This window comes from Haemorhous mexicanus, chromosome 18 (genome assembly GCF_027477595.1).
Source record: "Haemorhous mexicanus isolate bHaeMex1 chromosome 18, bHaeMex1.pri, whole genome shotgun sequence".
NCBI lineage: Eukaryota > Metazoa > Chordata > Aves > Passeriformes > Fringillidae > Haemorhous > Haemorhous mexicanus.
This window is the reverse complement of record NC_082358.1, coordinates 12,200,415-12,223,587: the sequence shown is the minus strand read 5'-3', so window position 1 is coordinate 12,223,587 and position 23,173 is coordinate 12,200,415. Positions and strand designations below refer to the sequence as shown.

Below are 23,173 nucleotides of genomic sequence, written 5' to 3'. Positions count from 1 at the left end.
AGTTCTTCAAAACTTTGGAGAATTCATTAAAATCTGTGCCATGCTCTGTCTTATAAATCTGGGCTAACCTCCTTTAGAATATTTAAATTGCAATCTCTTCAAAAATACATTCTTGTTTATCAATTATTTTCTTGGTTGTTTTTCCATCTTAGTTTTGGAATTGTTATATGGCTCCAGAAATACTCTAAACCTGCCCTGCAGCTTTTACAGCAACAGTTTTTGGATTCTAAGTTGCAAAAAATCTTGAAAAATTCTTCTTTGGCAGGACTGTAGAGCCCATCTCTGTGGGTGAGCCTGAGCCATTTACAAACAGGGGCTGGTTTGCTGTGAGCAGTGATCACACAATAATCATGTTATGACAGAGATCTAAAACAAGAATGAAGATGTCAGAGCTACCTAGCAGCAAATGTAAATTTAATCTTAAGATAAAAGGATATCAAATATACCCAAGTGGCTTTTTGCCAGAGATGCTAATTAGAAAAAGCTGGATTATGCAAAGCCATTTGTTCCAAATGGCTCTTCAGGGATCAGGTTAAGGAGGAGTTTTCCCTGTGTGGTTTGGTCTTGTTTACAGAGGTTGTTAATATTTGCAAAACCATCTCAGTGAAAAAAAAAAAAAAAGTCAAGTGAATAAAAGAGACTTAAATGGAACTTTGGAATTTTCAATTTTCAGGGAAAAAAAAGATTATAAGGAAAAGCTGTAATTGCAGATAGGGGAGAAGGTTCCCCTCTGACAGCCTCGATCTTTTTCTCTCCAAGACAAGAGGGATGAATAATTTTGGACACAGTAAACAACTGCTCTACCCAACAGCAGTTTTAGGACCTAAAGGAATGAATTCTGAATTTCATCTTGAGTGGTGCTCAGGGCTCAGTTCAAAAGGGTTGAAGGAGTAAGAGCCAAATTTGGGGGGATAAGAGGCCCAGTGCATCCAGGTGCTTAATTTCTAGGAAAGGGCCCATGTAAAAATGGGGTGATCAGGAAAAAAAGAAAATACTAAAATAAACAGTCCAGAAAGCAAGATGCCTACAAGATGACTGTAAGTTGACAAAAACATACTGTGTTTGAAACCAGGTGAAAACTATGCCCATAACTCAAGATAAAACTGTCATAAAACACAATAAATAGCAGTAGAAAATTAAGGAGATGCTGCAGGGAGAAGGTTGGTCTTCAAAAATTAAAGTTTGCCAGGATGGATGGAGCAGGATCACCTCAGAAACTCTGGGCATAATTCTCCTTCCCCCCCGAGCACTGAAATGGTGCTCCTGTCACAGGGAAGGATCCTCCTGCCAAAGCCACTGCCAGGAATGTCCTCTCTATTAAACACACATCCATCCATTATCCCAAGACTCCAGAGGACATTGCAAGTGGTAATCATACCTTTCAAAGTAAATTAAATTCCTTGTATCCCTTTTACTCAAAGAGGATAAATGAAACCCAGAGGGAAGGGAAAGGTTGCTCAAGGCCACCAGGCAAGTCAGTGGTAGGGCTGTACAAAGAAAAAAAAATCAACAGATCTTCCAGGTTTGGGGTATCCTGACTCATGCACAAGACATTCTTTATGAAAAGTGACACAAGAAATGTAAATATTGTCAGATTTATCAATATCTGCCTGAAAAATACCACACTGAAGCACAAATACCATAAAACTTGGGGTTGAATCCTGAGCTGACAACAGTGGCTGCACGAGAAACTCTCTAAAATAATATCTAATTAATCATGAATTTGCTATTGTGCAGCCAGTGGAAATGTATCAGTTTATAAATAGTGTACATAGATCTCCCTGGCTGGATGACAGGATTACTGCTGTGAAATTTTTGCAAATCTTTGAAATCCTGCAAAAGGAGGCATCATCAGGCAGCAGAGAAAGGGATGACAAAGAGAGGAGGAGCCTGGGGAGAGGCAGGAATACAAGACAGGCAGAAAGCCTGAATTTTAACCTGCAAATACAGGTTTAAAAACTGCAAATGTGATACTCCATTATTTAAATATGTGGTAGCACAATCCCTTCTCTGACTGTGCTACCTTCAAAGATGTTTCAGTTCTAATAGATTATGTGACATTTAAAAATCCAAGTGTGGACAGAGTTGCTAATATATTTAGACTGGGGAGCTTCATTTTGGTCATCTCTGCCTCCAGCTTCCTCTTAAAACATTTAATGGACCTTCATTCCTCTTGGCTTCTCTGAAGTGGGGACTTTAATTTATTCATGCTGATGAGGAACTTTTCAATATCCTGTTCCCCTCCTGTCATTACACAGAAGAGAGCAACCATTTTTAAAGGAAACTGTTTTTTATCTAGAACATGCAAAATTAAAAAGATACTGGAAAATGCAGCATAATTCAGGCTCACAGCACTCTCAAGACCTAGTTAAAGAATACCTGTTAATAGATTAATTTTTCATGCTCCACATATGCACAGAAATATATTTCAGGGAATATATAGCCTAAAATATAAAATCAATTTAAGAAGTAATGTGATGAAATGGTAGAAGCTGATGAAAGCACTGATTTATTTGAATATCCCATGATTTGTTAATTGTTCAGCAAATTCCTGACCCTTGTGCAGTGGTTGAAGAGGAGAATGCCACCCGTGACTGATCTGACTTTCACTGGAATATTTATTTCAGCCAGCCCTCTCTCAACCTTCTGCTTCTGGTTAATCTATTTTATATATTGTGGCTACCAAGTATTCCTTTAAAACTAGAGCAAAGTCAGGATTATTACACATGAAGGATGGGTCTCTCCAATCTGTCTTCCATTGAGGCTGCTTGTGCTAACTTTGTGCACCAAATTCCTTCAGATGTATTCCCTGGTCTTTCCTTGTTCTTTAATTCTTTCTATAAAAAGTTCATCTCCCTCCCCCAAAAATCTCAAGATTTTCTTAGAAGTCATGTAACTTAAATTAAACCATGGGCTATTGAGCCCTTATGACTCACTTGACCAAGCTCTGCTGACTAACCATGTGAGCCAGAAAATTTAATTTATTTCTATTGTCTATCTGCAAAATCTATTAATGCTTTTCAAGAAGAAATAAGCTCTGTCACTCACAGAAAACTGAGCTATCAGACCCTAATGTTATTTTTGCAGAATTATATTTTTTGCCAAAATTAGATCTCAGTCTCTTGCGAGATTATCCAGACGTGATCACCAGGCACCACTTCCTCAGCAGCACTTGGGAAGATGCACAAACACATCCAAGTATCAAAATTTCAGAATGTAAATTTCTGATTTTTGCTTTTGGGGAATAAGCCTTGAAAATTTGATCCACATGCACTCTGCTGGTTCAAAAACCAGATGGCCAAGGGGATCCATCCCTTTCTCTTGCCCCCATCCCACTGTTAAAATAAAAAAAAGGGAGGGGGATATATGCAATTTTAAAAGGGAGGTACTTCACACCCCTGGCAATGGTAATAAAGCCAAAGGACTGTTTCTCTCCCTGTGTCTTCAAGTCAAAAATCTTCCCCCTTGTTTTCAGTGCCAGACACATAAAACTGGCCCTATTTTATGGCACAAGCACAGTGCCCTATGGAGGCTTTCCCTGGAGTGTTCCACCTGCACTGCTGCTGGAAGTCAGCTAAAAACACTGCCCAAATTAGAAAAGCAGCAGGATCTTCTCACCTCTCCCCTTATTCCAGATAATGAGAACTTTTCCCAGTTTTTCTTGGTTTTTTTTCCTTATCTGGAAGATGAAAGATAGGTCATAATTCCTTTTCAATATAGGATTTAACAATCATCTGAAAGGTGATAAATGCAATAATCCAGAGAAATTAGCACAGTGAAACCCAACTAAAATGGGAGAGAACTGTGGTGATCTGCAAATCCAGAGGAGGCAATTTATGCCAAATGACACATCAGATTATTTTCTTCTGAGCATAAAATTGCACAGCAGCGTCCCAAATGCCATTATCAATGCCAGTTACTGTTATTTGCAGGTTTATCAAGACACAACTATATCTTCATTCCAAAACTGCTGAAACACTGTCTGATTCTTATCCTACTGGGCTCCTTTCTTTGTGAGAAGTTAATGATTCCTTATTGAGAATTCATAATAGAAAGACCAACCCCCCTGAAAGACTTTTAGATTTTTTTGGACCATCTAAAGATAGAGGGCTACTACACAAAATTGCCCACAGTTCATCTGTATCCTGGTCTACAGAGTTCTCCCTTCTCTCTCAGGTGGGAATGGAGCTGGATTCATAAGCAAACCATGAAACAGCTCTTCCCCCACTCTGAAAGCCAGAGCCCAGTTTGAGAGGGGGGGAAAATCCCAGGAAATTTGCATTAAACATTGCTGAAGATTCAAAATAGCATTTCAAAGATGCTTGTGAAATCCTTGGAATGAAATATTGAACAGGGGTTTAAAAATACTGAACTCTGGTTGTTCAAAGTAAGCAGCATAGAAAGAATAATTGGTGTTGTAAGAAGAGAAAAGAACCATTTAGTTTTCATATTTCTACTCATTAAAAATGTGATTAAACTGATAAGGAGAGATAAGGAGACCAGGTGTCATGCATCTCACGGAAGAAAGCCAATCAGCATCAGATTTGACTTCAAACTCAATTCCCCTGTAGCTGTGATCCTGGTAGAGCTTGGTTTTATTAAATGTCCTGCTAGAAATGGTTACTTTGCTGTGTTTGTAAGAAGTAACTGCTGGTGCCATCCCATCTTTGCCTCAACCCTCATTAGCCCCTGCCCTCATTTTCTACAAAGAGTAATCTAGTTTGGGAAGAATCATGGCAAGAGTTCTGCTGGTGCAGCGAGGTCTGGAGGTTGTGAGCCCTGTGAAGTTCCTCTGTTTGCACAGAATGCCAGGGCACAGTGTCCAGGAGGGGATGATGAACTGAGCCTGCAGGAAGGTGTGGACTGGCAATCCCTGCCTCTGCTTGTGCAGCTGAGTGAATCCACATCAGAACAGCCCCAACCCACAGCCATTATGTGATTCATACCTCCAGCTGTGGCAGCTACATCTCAATTCAGGTCTAAATATGCACATCCTTCGTGTACAGCTGCACGCTGCAATCATTGAAAATATTTTTCTGTGGCAGTCAGTGCAGTCATTCTGCACAGCACTCAGGTTTGGTAAAAAAACAAAACAGTTACATTATTCATTTGTGCACCCTCAGACCTCACAAACTTTGACTGTTCAGAGCAACATAAGGTATCATATCACAGGACAGCTCTGGGGAGCTTCCCCAGTCTGTGACCATTCAGAAATTGCTGGGCTCTAGGATTTAGCTCAAGAAGCTAACAGGCAGAGTTCTGGAGCAACATTCAGAGATGAAGTTTCTCTTTCCAGCACTGGATCAACCTGACTCAGGTCCCACTACACATTTTAGCTTTCTTCCTCTGTAAAGCACTTGGGGATATAATTACAAAACAGGATTATGTAAGACTCAGCTGTTAAGTTGAAGTAACAACTGGAAAACATGACACTAATACATGATACTAAGCTACTTCATGTGGGCTTTTTATTCTTAATGACTGTAGAGTGCCCAGGTTAATTTGTAGAACAAGATGTCAAGGACCACTTTAATTTAAAATTTGTGTCTTCAAGCCTCAAGTGACTTTGCAGTTGCCATGATAAAATTTATTTACTGAGTGCCAAAGAGCATCATGGAAAAAGAGAGTTGTTTTCCTTCTTAAATGGTCAAAACATAAGTTAAACCTGCCTTTAGGCTAGCTCAGCATAGCCTGAAGCCACCCTGGAATGCTTTCAACAAATAAGAAAAGTTGGCAATTTGGAACACGAACGTTTGGGTTTTTTCAGCTGGCTTTGCCAGTTTTGGCTTGGCAGATGTCAAAGCCTTTCACTTTTAATGTTGCCTAAATACAAAGTAGCACTGCCCTTCTCCCCTTGCCCTTCTGCCAGCTCTGGGGGCCAGGGGTGGGGAAACAGAGGAAAAAAAGGAGGAAACAAGAGAATCAGAGGAATGAAAAGCCAGGAGGGCTGAGGAGACCCGAAGAACCCTTTATGGAGCTGCAGTTAACTCTTGTTTACAGCCCTTTCACTGTGCATTTAGGCACTGGAGCATTATAAATATGAACGTGTAAGACAGCTCTGTAATAGATGCCAAAATCTAACTTCTAACTCGTGCCTTATCTTGTTTTATTTGAAAGTCATCATACATGCTACTCAGATGAATGAGATGCATTATTGAGGAGGGGTTAGGAGCAGCCTGGCTGAGCGAGGCAGGCTGAGCACTGGGGAGCTGGGTTGGGTTTACAGGATCTCTGGTGCTGACTGTGCCACTCTAAAATCAAGCTCCCAAACCCTCTCTCACTCTGACCTCCACGAGAAGCAGCTATTTTGTAATCAAGTCCATATTATCAGCAGACTCCTTGATGGCTTTTTTTAGATTTTCAACATGTAGTTACATAACATAACGTGTAATGCTGCATGCATACCCATATACAGTATAGATATATTATATATACATATTATTATATATATAGATACAGACTAGAGAATAGCTGCTGAACTGGTGGTGCATAAGCCAAGAAGAGCAAACATGAGGGAAGGGCATCTGTTCTGCTCTGGAAACAGAGATGTTCTGCATCCCCCTTGCTGGCTGCAGCTGCACAGCACAGGCTCATGCCCTGTGAAAATCCTCTCCTCGCTGCTCTTGTGGCAGAAGCTGCTGCTGAGAGTTGAGGTCACTGAGCACAGTGAAATGCACAGGGGCTGGAGCCACCATGGGGTGTCTCGTTTTTGCCACCCCAAGCTCAGGGCTGGGGCACAAGCAGAGATGCTCCCTGAGTTTCCCATCACCTTCTGGCACAGCCAGGCTCTGCAATCCTACGAGAGGCTGATGGTGACACCAGGTCTGTGCATGAGGGCTTTCAGCAGCAGGACAGGTTTCCTGCAGAGCAGGCATGGGCAAATGACCATATTTCTGTCAAATCAGCCAGAGCTGGGTTACACTTTATGCCAGCTCTGTGCTTCATGCCAGACTGATGCCAACTGGGGGATGACAGACAATTCTTGATACGGCACAAAGTGCAAGTGGTGCAGAGAAATGATGCCTGATCCAGCAAAAAGCCTGCAGGAACACTGTGGACTAATCAATGTATTTTAAACAATCTGAGAGGGCAGAATGAATTTCTATTGGATCTGCACTTTATACCATTGGAATTGTGGTCATTTTGATCTGTTACTGAATGCCCTAAAACTCAGTTTATTGGATACTATCCCAAGAGTCTGTAAACCAAGACCTGCTTGACAGGTCTGTATCTTCTAAGGAAAGAAGATACATATTCTTGTGGAAGAAGAGTTGTGTTAGGGGGTCTAAGCTACTGTATCTAATCCCATGCCATGCATACATCATGGAAATACAAAATTCCTCCCATCCAGCAGCCTGCAAATGGGGAATGCTGCTTAGCTCTCCATTTTAGATGCTGCAGAGATAGAACTGGGTTTGGGTTACTCAGAGATCTCTAGCACAGTGTTCACTTTACAAATCCTTTGCCTCCATTTCCTTGCTAAAGCAAGAACAACATCCAGAGAAGTATTTGATTTTCAGCTTGAAGCCTTCTATTTGTGTTTCACTGTGTTTATTGTGAATCACATGTTTTGGGCAACACACCCCTGTGTTTTTGTGAATGTGATCTCTGCATGATCCCACCAGGAATGCACAAGACACGTAACTCATAACTCTGGAGTGAATCCCTAGAATGGCACCTGGGTGCAGAGTCAGCATGTGAAGAAAATTACCAAGTCCTAGCACATGTCAAGGAAGTAAAGCCTAATGGATCAGGTGCCTGGAAGCAGGATATGAGCTATTGAGTATAAAATATCCCTTTAAACTCCTGGGGAGGTGTTCTGTTTGCTGATTTATTGTGACAGGGCTTCTCATCCTTTGCCCACATGAAATGTCATCCCAGCTCTGGTATCAATTTCATCCCTCTGCAGGGAGATCATGGGGACAGAGCAACACCTGCTCTGCTCATCTTGGGGCATCTGGGTTAGGCTCAGGCTTGGCTGAGCGGCTCCTGGGGAGGTTCTGCTGCTGCATTAGCTCTGCCTGGTTTTGGGCAGGAAGGAAAATCCGTGGTTTTCAGGGCTGTCAGTCTGGGATCCCCCAGTTTGCTCCCCCCAGCACTGAGGGACAAGATGGGTGGGATTCTAGCAGGGGTGTAGTAGCCATGGGATGCAAATGACGCCTTGTCTATCATCCTGCCTTCTTTCCAAATGAATGTGTGCATTCTGAAACCACTATCTGAACTCATCATCCAAAGGCTATACTGATAGCCAGATGGCAGAATCATAATTTTTTGTTCTTTCAAGCTTTTCCCCAGTAGCTTTAAATAGAATAAATTTTCCACCGAGAAAAAATCATCTATTAATAGCATTAGATCATTTCAGCACTTGAAAGGAAGAAATTAGTTGAGGGTTTTTATAAGGTTTTTTTAATACTTTCTAAAATATAAGTTCTTTTATTGTGCAGGCAAGGGTGTCCGCCTTCAGAGTTTTAATTACTAGGGAAAAAAAAAATTCTTCTTCTCCGAGTTCAAAAAACAAATATAGTGAATAAGATTATGTGAAATGACTTAAAATAAACATCTTCAAACAATCTGGCCCTATGTGTCAGTTCTCTGTCATGCTTTGATAATCTCATTCTGTTGTTGAAATAGATTTACACAGATTGCAGAGGAGGCTGGGAGCTGATTGAAAAGATTTCTGCTTATCCAGTGCACTGAATTGCCAATCAGAGGTGATGTTCTGGGGGGCAGACTCAATAAATTCCTCACTGTATTTTCTCATAACTGAGAAAATTCAGCCAGTTCCACTGCTGTGATCACACATTCTAAGTTCTCTCCTCATTCATTAAAGAAAATGAGAGGAAAACAAGCTGCAGGCTTTGCTGCCTTTTCCAAATAAGCTTTGTTATCCTCTTATGTAAAACACAGGGATATTCCAAGTGGCAAAGAGCTTTGTACACAGCTTCACTTAAAAGCAAAACCATAAAACATGTTTTGTTCTGCAGTCACTGAAATTCCAGCCATTTCTAGCAATGAATGGGCAATGTCAAAGGAACATGTGGTATTTTTAGCTCTGCTTCATTACCCAAGGTTGTAAACGAACTCTGAATACTTGTAATGTCTAAAAGCTTTCTCAGAGAAGAAAGGCTGTTCCTGCATAGTCTTGATTAAAGTCAGGCTGTTCCTGAGCAGAGGCTCAGCAAATTGCACTGAGCAGGGAGGGAAGGCTGCAGGATGAGCAGTCAGAGCTGTGCAGAGGTGAAATATCAGCAGAACCAGGCTGTGAAAGCAGAACGACTGTAGAGAAGGGGAAGGGTAGCCCAGTGAGAAAGGGAAGAGTCTCTGGTAGGGAGATGTGAGTTCAGTGTGACCAACTCCTTGTCTGACCTCCTGGGCAGGAATTTAGGACTGAATCTCTGTGCTCCCGCCGACAGGACTGAGCCAGGGCACGCTAAGGCACAATCACACAGGCCTGTAAATGCTGGACAGCTGATGGGCACATTTGATACCAAGAGCCTCTGTTCATGTTTCACAACATCTTTTTACTCTTGTGTGTTTGCTCTTTGAATCCTTTTGACCCCCCAGTGAATTTGGTTTATGATTAAGTTGACCTTTTTTTCTTTTTCCTCTCACTGCACAAGATCCTTGACCTGGTTTGCTGTGCCCTGCTCAGTCCAGACATGAACCAGAGGAAGAGGGGTCTGGCTTCTTCTCAATTAATTTTGGCATTTGAGAATGAAGGATGGTTTTCCCCATTGTTCCGAAATATTTCTTAGGCAGCTTCAAACAGATTTAGTTTGGATGTAACTTACACTGTACAGGAAGGGACATTGGATGAACTTATTATCTTGGAATGGTGTGGAGCAGTGTGGCAAGCACTGAACACCCTCCCAGTTCTTATAAAAGCCTGTGGATTCCAGAGTTTCTTGGAACATCACAGGATCAAATCCAAATTATGCCTAGACCAGTGAAATTCAATATTGTCATTACACAAAACAATCCACAAAGTCAACAGCAGTCTGAAATCTGCAAATGCTGGAGAACAATTACATGAATTTCAAGAGAGTTGTATGGAAATCCTCAGGTATCTTTGTTATTATTACACTCATAAATAATCTCTTTTTGCAGCTAAGATATTGTCACTTCCTTTATTGGTTCCCATGGAGGTTTCTGGTACAAGGAAGCTTTCAGGAGATTTTTGTGGCTTTTTAGTGGTATCCCCAAAAACACAAAGAGGCTCCTCCTGAGGAAGCAGTTATTACAATATTGTGGGGGGGTCTTGTTTCCAGCTCTCCATGACTCATGCAGGCAGCTGAGAACACAGTTAAAATGTGAGTGCTGAAAAGAACCTGAGAAAAGGGAGTAGTTATTCCACTTCTCTTTCTCTTGGAAGAACTAAACCATACATAAATTTAGGTCAGACAGGGTAAAAATATTCCATGCTGGTTTTCCTTCCAAGCTGTTTGGGCTTAGTGAGGCATAAAAACAGGCCCAGGATATGGTTGAAATGAACAAGACTATTATTTACTTGTTTAATAAGAACCTCTTGCACTGAGACAGAAATTCAGTTCATATTCTGTGGTGGTTATAAAATGATAGTTTTGTCGCAGAGCTGGTTATTCCTTTTGTGTAAAAAATAATAAATTAAGAACTAAAAAAATAGGAGAAGAAAGTAAGAAAAGAAAGTCAAATATTCCTGCTGATGAAAGGCAAATGTTAGAAAAACACTCATTAGAGGTTTCTGTCTTGAAAACATGTCCCGAACGAAAATCAAGAGCTGGAGACCAAGGAGCTGTCTGGGATTGTTGGTTTAAAAAAATTTGAATTTAAAACTTGTGGCCAGTAAAATGAACAAAATTTGCCTCTACAAACAGAGAGCCTCTTGTCATGCTTTGGTTTAGGAAATGGTTGTTGTTACATTTTGTACTTTTGCATGAGCCCTGACCAGAAGAACAGAAGTGGAATCATGTGAACACTTCTCAAAATTGTAGATTCTCCACATTTTCTTTTTTTTTTTTTTTTACACCACTGTATTATAAATTAAGTCTCTAAACAAAGAACTGGAGTAATCTTACCTGTTCAGACAAAGTGTGTGTCGTGGTTTGAGCCACGGTAGGACTTTGCAAATTCAAATTCAAATTTAAATTTACCAAAACATATTGTGATTCACAATAAACAAACAGCAGTGTCTGTTTGTGGGACATGGTGCAGAGAGGGTTTGGAATCTCAGGGCACACTGAGGTGCTCCACCTCCACCCTGCTGGCCCCAGCCCCTGAGGTTCCTTGACAGAGCCATTGGAAGATGTTGAGTAGGAAAATCTTGAGCAGCTCAGGAGCTGCTGCATCCTCTCCTGTTTGACCACAGGCTGGTCCAGGAGGAGCAGGACAACACCTGACACATCAACCACAGGTGACACCCAGCACTGCCAGCACTTAAGGGCACCTGTGGAGAACTTTTACCAATAGACTTCTAAAATATATCCATAAAAAAGCCATTTCTCAGCAGTTACCATGTACATTTTATTTTAGCTCCTGGCATTCTTTGTCCCTGCTTTGAATGTTTCTTCCTCTGTTTGTTTCCATTTGAGGTGTAACCACTGCAGTCATTAACATCCTACTTGTCCAGACTACTGCCTAATATTCCTGGAGATTTTACTCAGCTGCAGACATATTGCTGAGGTTTATTCTGTGGCTGTTGCAGTTGTTGGAAGCAGTACAACCTCACCAACCCACAAGTCTTCTCATTGAAAACAACTTGAGTTTAGAATGACCTTTACAAGATATCTCTCCTGTTCTTTCAAATCTAACCCTTTCAATAAATGGGGATAATGTCTTTTCTAAACTGTTTTTAGCAGCAATTCTCTAGATTGCATGGAAAGAATGTTTTATAAACTAAGAAATGAATACAAAGCCTAGTTGTTGCACTGAGCTGCAAGAAGACTGACTCCAGTTAATAAAACCAGTACCACTCTTGTTAAATGCAGGGTCCTTTCTCCACTAAATTCAGTGCCCTGTGAACATTAGAAGAAAAGCTGAAAGAAACTCATCCATCTGTGCATTACATTTGCTTTTTCTGTCATGACCTCAGCATCATTCTAGGAATTTTGAACTTGCCATTGTTAATTTATGCATAGCAATTTCATGAATGCTAAAATGTGTTGCTGGAAGGCCCTGGGAAGGTACCTGCCACTCTGGACACAGGTATTTATAATGGAAAAATGCAATATGAGGACATTTCAGATAAGCTCTAATATGAGGAAAAATGCAACACAAGGGAACTTCTACTTTACCAAAAATTTGGGAGTCAATGTCTTGATGAAAGTTGGTGAATATTGATACCAACAAGTCTTATGAATTTGCATGTGTGATTAAGGGCTTTTGAATATTTCAATTTAGTAAGACAAATGATGATCTTCATCCATCCTCTGGGAAGAAAGCACAGGCACTCAGTTTATTTTTGGAAGGCTGCTTGTTTAGTTTGGCTGGTATTTTTATTATCAAGAAGAATCTTGTTTCCTTTGCACTTTGTGAGGAAAGAGCTCGTTCACTGTCGAGTTGGAGTCACAAGATCACACCACTGCTGCTTAACAAATGCAGCCAGGAGGTGTTGAGTCCTCAGCACCAGCTGCTCACAGCCCCACTTCTAGCACTGCATTTCTTGCTAATGCAGACACAGCCAATAAATCACAGTAGCAAGAGGAATTGCTGTTACTTCCATAGTTCTCCCTGCTTGGCTGCTCGGTGACACAGAGAGTTAATGGACAGACATTGCTGTTCTCCTGCCAAAATTCTCATTTTGTTATGGCCATGTGGGACATTGTTTCTCTGTTTTGCTGCTTCTTACATGGGCCAAGGATTACAACTCAGTAGCTTGTTTTTCTTAGTTCCTCTAATAGAAGAAGGAAACAACCTGGAATGGAGTAATTCCAACAGCTGCAGAGGAGACAGCTTCATATGTTTAGAGTAATTTCCATGTTTATTCTTGCTCTGAAGATCCTGCCATTTCCATTAGGACTAGATTGTGGTCTTGGTTCAGGCAAACACTGATAATCACTACAGTAAATTTGATAAGCAATTATTTCTCTTGGCCCTTGACCAGAGAAGAATTGAATTTTAGAAGGCATGCTGCAGTTTGGTTAGACCAGTGCTTTAAAACCCTTACATAAGCTTTGAGAAAGTTCCATGCTAAGGATGATGTTTAATGTAGGATTTAACAGGTGACAAGTGCCATCCCCCTTGGGGACTTGGTAGCATCTGACTCTGCTGTGTTTAAACACAGATGTGACTTTTCAAAGGTGCTGGGGGTTTGTGGTACCTTGCTTTGGAGAACTGCTGAGTATTTGGTATAACTGCCTTGGTGAGAGACACCTGTAGACAGTGGAATAAATTATTCCTTAAAAACAATGTTCTCCTTTAAGTGTTTCCTACGTGTGCCTCATGTTTACAAATGTTCCATCCAGCAGAGCAAACCATCCCTAGAAGGTGTTTAACATCCATTCAGGTGAAATGACCTCCCAAGAAGGGTTTCATTACAATTTCCATACCAACCAGGTGTAGAAATCACTGGTAGCTTTAGAACAGTTTTACAAGGACCCACATTGGATGCACAGCCTTAGACAAAAGTTGAATTTGGTCACTGTGCCTGTTGTCTATCTGCCTTTCCCTGCAGCTGCTCTGGTTTATGTCAGAGTTTTGTTGTCCAAGTATTCTTTCTCCCAAATCTCTGTCCTGTTCTCTAGAGCAGGCCTGGAGTGAGCAGCAGACTGGTGACTGAGGTGTGTTTGTTGCCAGTGCGTGTGAGGAAAGCAAGAGTGTGAAGCAGCAGAAGTGATAAAGGAGAAAACAAAACAAAAGGAGATGCTCCTGCATTTCACAGAGCACAAAGAGTGTTTTCCATCTGCAGCAGTGGCACTGAACAGTGACAGCACCAACTGAGAGCTGTGATGTGTTCATGCAAAGAGGGAAATTATGCATGGAATTAGAAAGGCCTGAAAGTGCCTGGGACATGAGGATTTGATTAATTCTTGAATAGACAAGCTTGGGATAGATGTAAAGTGAGAGCTGACTGTGTGTCTGACAGACACAGGCTCCCATAAACTGGAGAAACTCTAAACAGATCAGTCCTGGGCCATGAATCCCAGAAAAAGCAGTGGGAGAATCCCAGAAATGAATCCAGACTCCCAGAAAAGCAGTCCCTGCTGGCAAACACGTGCCTTTACACCGATGGCTTCCCTGGGTGTTCATGTCCCTCCAAAGGCAGCTGCTGTCAGGGATAGCTGCAGTGGAAGGGATTTGAAGGTGCCTCTTGGAGACTGCCCAGGGTGTGTTTCAGTCTGCAGACTCCCTGAGGATGCTATAAAAAACATCCTTTCAACAGGTTTGCAGCAAGGCTACAGCTAATTAAACAACTGCTGGTGATGAAAGGCTGGTCCTGCAGTGCAGACAGCAGCTTTACTGCTCTGAGGGCATTGTCCAAAACATCCCTGTGCTCCCTGTGTCCTGCAGCACAGCATCCCTCCGGGAGCCTGGGGAAACTGCCCAGCCCTGGGGATTTGTTAGGTGTGTGGCACAAACCCCTGCAGCTGCAGAGGGACAGACTTGGCAAAGGCCCCTGGCCCTCTGCAGAGGCAGTGCCCATTTGAAAGGATTTTTATTTCATTTGAATGGATTTTTTGTGGGGAGATGCTGCTCTGCTGCCTGAGCCAGCTCTCGCTGGGGGAGAGGCTTTGCCCTCTCCAAAGACATTGTACAGGCTCAGGTAACTGAATTAACAGTGATTACACAGCAATCCCTCATCGGGCTCGTTTTCTTATTGTTACTGAGCTCTTTCTTACCCAGGTAAGGCTGTTGTGGGTTCCTTTATGCAAACACTGACAAACCTATTTTGCTAATGAACTGCTAATGTCACACCGTGCATTGTAAATCACAGCAAGTGGTGTTGGAGCTTGACACAATGATCCAAAAGCATGAAAAGATCCTGATTAATTTCTTTGCACCTCGGCTCACTTGGTGGTAATGCTGGTAGGTGATATGTCAACTTTCCAAAGGAATGTTTTCTGGAAGAAATCACATATCTCAAGCATACAAAGTATATTTTTATCTAAGAGATTTAGCTGGAGTTGCCACTTCCCTGCTCTCTTTCCTTTGATAAGCATAATCTGTTTCCCCATTCATGTCAGGGTAACCTGGTTTTAAAATCCAAATACTTTGAAGGAGCCTCAGCATGACAAAATGGAAATAAACTTCCCTGGCAAACACAGCCCCCTCCTACCATCCACAAGTTATGCTTTGGGGTTTTTATTTTATTTCCTTCCATTAGAGAAAAATGATAAATCATAATTTAACATACTAAAGAGCAGTGGAAATTGTAGAAGAAGGACAAATGGCAAACCTTTTGAGTCTGAAGTAAAAATGGAAGTTCAGACTTTGAAGACCACATAGTAAACTTGCATTTTCATGCAGGGAAGAATAAAAACTTAATCAGGATTTATATCACTCAGCAAAAGGAGAAGTGATTCCCCTATACGGAGGGGAAGCTGAACCCAGAGCTGTCTCTGTATTTCCCTGCTGTTTATCTTTTATTTCCACCCTGCTTTCATGGATCTCTGTGAGTCTGCAGCGTGCACACATTTCCTGTGCCAGATTTCCCCCCCAAGGTAACTCAGGGATGATGTGGATGCCATGTGGGTAAACCTGGCCCACTCTCCATCTGCTCCCTGGGAGGTTCAGCTCTCGGAGAGATGAAATCCACGGCGGGAAATCAGGAACATAAAGGGTTGCAATAAGAGAAGAATTCCAAGCCATTTTTTTCCTTACACCACTGACCAGACAAAACCTAAAAATTTGGATAGGTAAATGGCTGAATTGGCACCTCAAACCTGTAGTTTTCCCTACTTTATTTCAATGGCTTTTTGGTCTAATGAATATGATGTGTCACAGCAGCAATCTATAAGTAGCTGTGCACCCAAAATCAGCTCATGATTACACTCAATAATTTCTACAGGTACCTTGCCTTTCTAAACATCTGTCAAGAACTAGGTTTTCTCTTTTACAAAGGATTCTGTGTAAGTTTTTTACCAAACTAGTCCCAAACAATACTGCAACATTCACAGCTTCAAATACAAAGTCCTTCAAAAATTAAATAAATTTCAGGTTCATCAAAAACTTCTTTTCTCTTTAATAATTTTCAGTTCTAGTTTCTAACAGTCATTCAAAACTGCAAAAATAAAAATACTCTATGTTCAAAAAACTGAAATGGAAACTTCAAACTGGAACATTCTGCTGTAATTCTCTTTCAAAGAGAGTCAAGAGAGCATGTCTGCAGAAATGCAGGTGACAGAAAACATTTTTAGAACAAGGAAGAGCTCCATCACAGGAAATATCTAACTAGTGCAATAAAAAAACTCTTCAGTTTGAATTCTGCTTCTCTGGAACATATGACAGAAGCATTCAAAGGTTTCCAGACATGAGCAGCTTACCCCTATCCTGCATGTTCAGTCACTGTGGACAGTTCTCTATTTTTCAGGGTGCTAAACTAAGGAAAAGGGATTGTTCCTGCTGCTAATTCTCTTTCACAATGCTCAGGATAATCTTTACTCTCAAACCAGCACCACCTTTCTGCCTTCCCTGCCCTGCAGGCTCTTCTCACTGACTAGGACCCCCTTGAGGGAAGTGCTGGCTCGGTTTGGGAGTGACCAGGGGGACACAGGAACCCTTTAAAAGCTCAGCTCCCCCTGTGTCATCCTCCTCACCTCCTTTCTAGAGGAACTCATGAATTCCAGGCAGCACTGAAAGTTACTGGTGGAAAAGGCACCTCTATCCCAAAAGCCAGAAAGGTCATTTTGGTTCCACTCACTGTCTCTGCCCTCTGCAGTGGACCAAAGGGAACCTTTATTTCCTTTTTTAGCTCAATACAGGAGTTGCAGAGAGAGATGCAATGACAGTAAAGGGGAAAACATGCAGAGCTGCATCACAAACCAATTCATCAGCAAACAGAGCACGCCTGCCTTACAAATTTGCCTGCAGCTCTTGTCTGCTGTGTTATTTTTAAACTGCCTGCAGGTTGCAGATTTTTCAGTGGTCCTTCTCCTACTAATGTACACACAGGATGTAGCAAGGCACAACTTTCATTACTGTGAATTTAAGTTACCAGAATTCCCAGCACATTAAAATTCAGCATCCTTCATCTTCCCACAAACTTCTTGCTGCATTCACAGGAGGACATCCCGTGTCCCCTGCAGCCTGCCTGCATGGCAAGGTCAGTGTGACTCAGCCCTGCATCCCTGATGTTCCCAGCTGCCCTTCCTCAGCCTGTGGAATGCATCCTGCAGTTGCTGTAATCAGCAGGCATCCAGCTCCACACTCTGCAAAAACCTGTGAAGATAAACCCAACTCACTGAGCCCAGTGCTCAGTTTAACAGTGCTCTTTTCACCCAGACATGATCACCCCAGCACCAGCCCCAGCTGCTGCAGCAGTGAGGGCTGTGGCAGCTCAGGGCACTCTCCCATCACACAATTCACAAATCTCCCAGCAAACCTGCCCCATTTCTGTGGGAGGCTGGCTGGGATGGAGGCAGGGTCTGACATGTGCAAATGGGAGAGTTTCCATGAGCAGAAAACCTTCACAATGATTGCACAATTCCCACAGAGAGGGGAATCGCAGGAAGAGTGCTCTATTTATGGCACCACAATGTTTTAAGGAAGAAAGCAAGGGGGTGTTTTTCACCACAACTGCTGCTGATGTAAACAGAAGCTGCAGATGCTCAGACTTTCTGAGGGGTCAGACCCTGGAGCCAAATGTAATGAATATTATCGTTTGTTTGCTTCTTCTTTGTTGCCTGCTTGATTCTGCAGCCCAGAGCTGCACTGCAGAGCAGTGCCTGTCACTTTGGAACCTCTCTCCTCCTCTGACTGGGGATGTCTCAGACATTAACCCACTCACACTGCACCACTGCTAGGAGCTCTGGAACTTACCCCAGCTAGCACTGTAAGAACTTGCCCACATCATTAGTAGGGGCACAGCCACATTGCTTTCCACCCCTTTGGCACACGAGGAGCAGGTGAGGAGTTTGTGATATGGGAGGGGTTTGTTCTGGGGCTGAACCTCCAGCACAGGAGTCTTTGCCCTCCAATGTACAGCAAGGAATTGAAAGTGATTTTGGCATAAACAGCCACTAAGCTTCAGCCAGGGCAAAATCCTGTGGCCCCACAGGGTGGAGGATTGTCTGCTTGTGGGGCAGTGAGGGCCAACAGGCTGGCCTGGCTCTGCTGGGCTTAAACTGGTGCTCTCTGGACCCTGATAGTGACTTCCCTCATCCTTCCACATTACACAGAGAGTTAAGCTGCTGCTTGCTTCCCCCTGCTGATTTGGAGAGTCACGGTTTGGCTCTTGGCTGTTTGTATTTTGCAGACATCCCCTGTGTAATTGCATGGCCTGGCCCCAGGCTGTCAGGCTCTGGGAGAAATAACCACATTATTCCACAGAACAGTTAGCATAATTAAAATATTGACTGCAGATTAAAAAATGTGCTGAATGTTTCACAGAGTGGTTGGAGGGTTGGCAAGCCTTGGCAGCATGTTGGCTGCAGGAGCTGGCTGATATTTAGGAGTGCCTTCTCTTCCAGCAGTCACTGCTGTACGTGGGAACTGCTTTTTGTGCTGTCAACTTCTGATCTCCCAAGCAGCCAACCCACAACCAGGAGAAAATGAACTGACTGGAAATGAGGTGCTCCAAGGGCTCTCTGGTGATTCTCATTGCCAGTGAGACCACTTCCTTGTTATTCAGGACTTCAGGACATCTCTCTTGCTGTGTCTCTATCTATTTTTGTGTCCATCTCTCCCAATGCACAGTATAGAAACTGCATATGGTGAGAAGGACTGCTTGTACCATATGAAAAACATTAATAAAGTTTAAAAGCCCCCAAAAATCTCCACTAGAACATATGTTTTAGCTGCTATTGCTTCTTTGACTTTGGATTTGTACCTGTGTTTCATCTGCAATCAAAGTCTAAGGCACAAAGTCCTTGCATTTCCACAACCAAGAGGGCAAGAAAGGGAGGGAAGAAATGCAGTTGGCAGGGCCGGTGTAAACCACAGAAGTACTCAGGGAAACCTCAGTGTCCTTGTGATGTCTCCCTATTCCCCTTCTTAGGGGAATATCTGGGACCATGAGCATTGCTGGAGACCCAGAGGTTCGTGTTCAAATGATTTCCTGGTTCTTTGTTTATCCCCTACTTGGCAAAAACGGCCTCATGCTACCAGTATTAAACAAAACATGTGGGGGATGTCTGACCCACTTTGCAGGCACCTCCATCCCAAAGGAAACACAGCAGAGCCAGTAAATCAGCTTCTTGTTCAATCCTCACTTCCATGCTTGAGAAACTCCTGGCCTGGGAGGAGCAGCAGTGCAGGGTGACAAGGAGCAGGGACAGCTGAGCTGAGCTTGTCCCTCTCCACTGCAGCTCCCAGGGACAGGGCTCTGATTCACAGCCTCATCTGCAGCTCTTTGGAGATGAGCTAATTTCATGAACATTTCTATTTCCACTCAAGAGGTGTCACAAGAAATGACCAAATGCTATTTCCTGAGGCTTCTATTACAGCTCTAAAGTGATCATAATAGCAAGTTAATAGGAGATCTACTCTGCCATTTTCCATTCTCATTGCTATTGCTATAATCAAGTGCAGCTCTAATTCTTCAAAGCTTATTTCTGTGGTACTTCTCATTTTTGAATACACTGCTAGGAAAGGAGCAGAATATCTTGGCACTCCAGCTGTGGTCTGTAGGCTACTGCTTTCCTTCTGTGAATTACTATTTTCTGCTCTCAACTTAATATTGACCTCCAAATTGTAAATTATAAATATCACCTTGGGTAGGCACTATGCGCTCAAAGGAAAAAAAAAATTACTTTAAATCTCTTGTAAATTAAACCCCCAGATAAACTCAGTGGAATGAGAAAAAAGGTGCTCTGATTTCAATACAAAGAGAGAATTTCACTGGGCATGCATGATGGGTGTGGGGAATTGTCACAGCTTTTCTCTGCTCTAATAGTTCCCATAGCCAAGTTTCTAGTTTGTCTCCACTGAGTGATTCATCTCTATTACCAGTATTTTCAAAATTAAATGGAAGAGGAGGAATGTGTTGATTCCCCTGCTGTGTTTAATAATCTTCCAAAAAATTGTTTCCTGTTTACTTGGAAATCCCCACCTCCATGCTGTGATTTAGGCATTTTCACCCTGTTAACTTAAAAACAAAGCCTAGAAGATGCTGGATATGTATGATCTTGCAATCATAAAGCAATTTATGATAAATGTTGCTGTTCCAGAAAAAAATTACTTGGAAATGTACATATGTTCATAGCTTCACATTCCCAATTTAAATCTTAACTAGTTGTTGGGAAAAAAAATACAAATTGCTGCTCAGTTTTTATTTCTGTAGCAGGTCTGATGGCAGCTTCTCTTTCAACAATTACTGCACTGGTGCTGTAATACAGATCTCAGTAAAGACATCAATAACCCCATTTAGGGGACTGTCCCCTGTCCTCCATGGCACTGGCTGGCACACAGCTGTGAATACTCAGTGGGTATTGTTTCTTGCAACACTTGTCTGTAAGCAAAACTTGTGGTGCATATTCAAGGAAAATTATTAAAAATACCTAAATTGATTTTCCAGCTGAAGCATTATCTTTGAATTCCTGTGGCTTGGCTGGACAAAAGGGAAAGAATTTTCCCCTTAGCTTTCTCAGGGAATAAAATTTCACAGGAGTTCTGAGATTTTACTTACACAGCACATATCAAACAAACTCTTCTTTTATATAAGATTTGCATTAGCTCACAAAAGTCAGCATGTTCTGTGTTAGCTCACGTGAAGAGTTCATTTAAAAGGCAGCAACATCCTGTGACCCAGGAACAGAACTGGAATCTGGGGATTCCAAAGGGATCTGAGCTCTCTCACGCTTTCTCTCAGCTTTTCGTAAAGGTCTGCATTTTTGAAATGAGCATTATATTTATGTGATTAACTGGAGGCCACGTGAGCCTGATTTACAGATGTGTTAAACTTCCACTGCTCCTGTTAAAGCCATGGGGAGCTCTCAGCTCTGCAGTTTCAGGAGGCTGTGGCAGCTCCCTGCAGCTTTTGGGGGGACAGTGACCCCACTGCCTTGGTGAGCACCTCTGCTGCCCTTTGCAAGTCACTGTGGGTTTTGTCTAACAGGTTTTTCCCCTCTTCCCCTCTCAGATGAGATGGAGCAGTCCCCTGCAGTGCGTTCTGACTACTTGGTCTCAGGGATTCGAACTCCACCAGTGAGGAGGAACAGCAAACTGGCGACACTGGGCAGGATCTTCAAACCGTGGAAGTGGCGGAAAAAGAAAAATGAGAAGCTAAAGCAGACATCTGCAGGTAGGCTGAGAGCAGGAGAGGGATGCTGCACAGCAGAGCTCTCATGGACATGTTAGAGGTGACCAGAGTCAAACCAATCCAGAGGTTCCAGCATTCAACAGATTAATAATGTTTAAGGCTCAGAGGGGCCCATATAGGCTGACTTCCTGGATAACACAATTTAGTACATTTAGAAGGAAAGGTCAAAATACAAGAGTGAAGCACAAGCCTTGCTCCCAGACTGCTTTCCATGGGCTGTCCCTTCTCCACACAGGCTACATTTATGGCCCCAAGTATTGTCACCCCTTTTATTTGGGGTGAAGTTTATATAGGTCACAGTAACATGATGAGAAGTGACAGGAGGGAGCTGCAGCATGTGAAATGCCTTCCCTCAAGCAGCTGTCTGTGAGGGGAAGGAGCCCAGCTTCCTCTCACTGGTCTCCAGGCACGTCCCAGGAGATCAGTATGGAGAGAATCTTACTTGCATTTTCATAAGATGGGACAGTGCAGTTCCCTCCACTTGCTGCTGTATCCTGTGGAAGTGTCCCAGTGGAGGACACTGTCCAAGGCAGCTCCAAGGTGCCACAGTAAACAGCAGGGAGCTCTGAAATCCCTGTGACTCTGCACTCAGAGTGAGCTGACAGCATCTCACACCACAAACCTCAGCTTTACATGGGGTGATTTTTACAAAGAAAGAGGCAAAACCAGCTCATCAATCCATGCTCCCCAAAACAAAATCCTTGCAGTCTTTTCCAGGCACACAGGAGTTGAGGCTAGAGGGAATTTCCATGTTGCCTCTCTCTCACCCCATGACATGACTGCCCTGTTGGTAACTGGTGCTGTGTTGTGCCACTGTTTTGTACAGTGCTGGAGAAGAAGATGACAGCACGGCAAGGGAGGGATGAACTCATTAAGAAAGGCCTTCTGGAGATGATTGAACAAGGTAAGTAAAAATTCTTCATAATTTTTCTTGTCAGAGGCTCTTTCAGGACAGTAGGAAACATGGATTTTCAAAAGCAGAATAAACAAGCAAATGAATAAAACCCTTCAGACAGGAAGACTCAGTGTCTGAATTTAAGGCTTGTCATCCTTCAAGCTCCTCCCTGCTGCAATCAATCCATGCAGTTTAGTGTTTGATGCTCTCCCATGTTGAGTGCAGCTCTGTGTTCCCTTGGTTTACACGTGGTGCAGCCTGAGCTGCTACGTATGTTTTATGTAATTGCTCTAAACCCAGCTAAATCCTTCTGCCAAGAAATCCAGCTCAAGCTGGATAAATACAAACTTCAACATACAGATGCAGTCAGCTAACATGAACAACCTATGGATCCAGAGCCCATCAAATGATCCCAATCTGATGTTTTCAGCTGTTTTTCCAGTACACCAAGTTTGTGATGTAGCGTGTTACCACTCTGCCTGCTTTTCATTCCCACGGAAAAGAGAAGCATTTAGTGGAGTAATTTTAAAGCTTTCCTAAGTACAAACCAGAAGTCATGGAAGGAAAGAAATAAAGTGTCAGAAACACTCACAAAGGACATGGTTCTTGTGCTCCAAAGTCCTGACAGATGCTCAAGGGAGACACAGATCTGGGTGACTGTTCTGTGAGATTAACTGAGCTCCCAGTGTTATGGACAACATCCTAATTGCCATTTCCACCTCAACAGAGATAAACCCCACAAATCCATCTTTACTTTGAAAACATCATAGCAGAAAGTACTGTCATGAAAGAGGGCTGGCCTTTTGAGTTTGATTAATCTCACAGATAGAAGTTCTGTTCTTGGAAAGTAGTAATTGAGTTTCTTTTGTATAAAACAAATGCCATGC

General features: G+C 42.6%; 1 protein-coding gene across 1 annotated transcript in view; it reads left to right on the top strand.

Annotated features, from left to right (window-relative positions):
- Positions 1 to 23,173, top strand: part of PHACTR3 (phosphatase and actin regulator 3) — a 99,476-nt gene that overhangs the window by 30,940 nt on the left and 45,363 nt on the right. The window contains exons 2-3 of the mRNA XM_059862774.1: positions 21,212 to 21,373; positions 22,218 to 22,295. Coding sequence (XP_059718757.1) covers positions 21,212 to 21,373; positions 22,218 to 22,295 — 240 coding nt within the window. The remainder of the gene's footprint in view (positions 1 to 21,211; positions 21,374 to 22,217; positions 22,296 to 23,173) is intronic.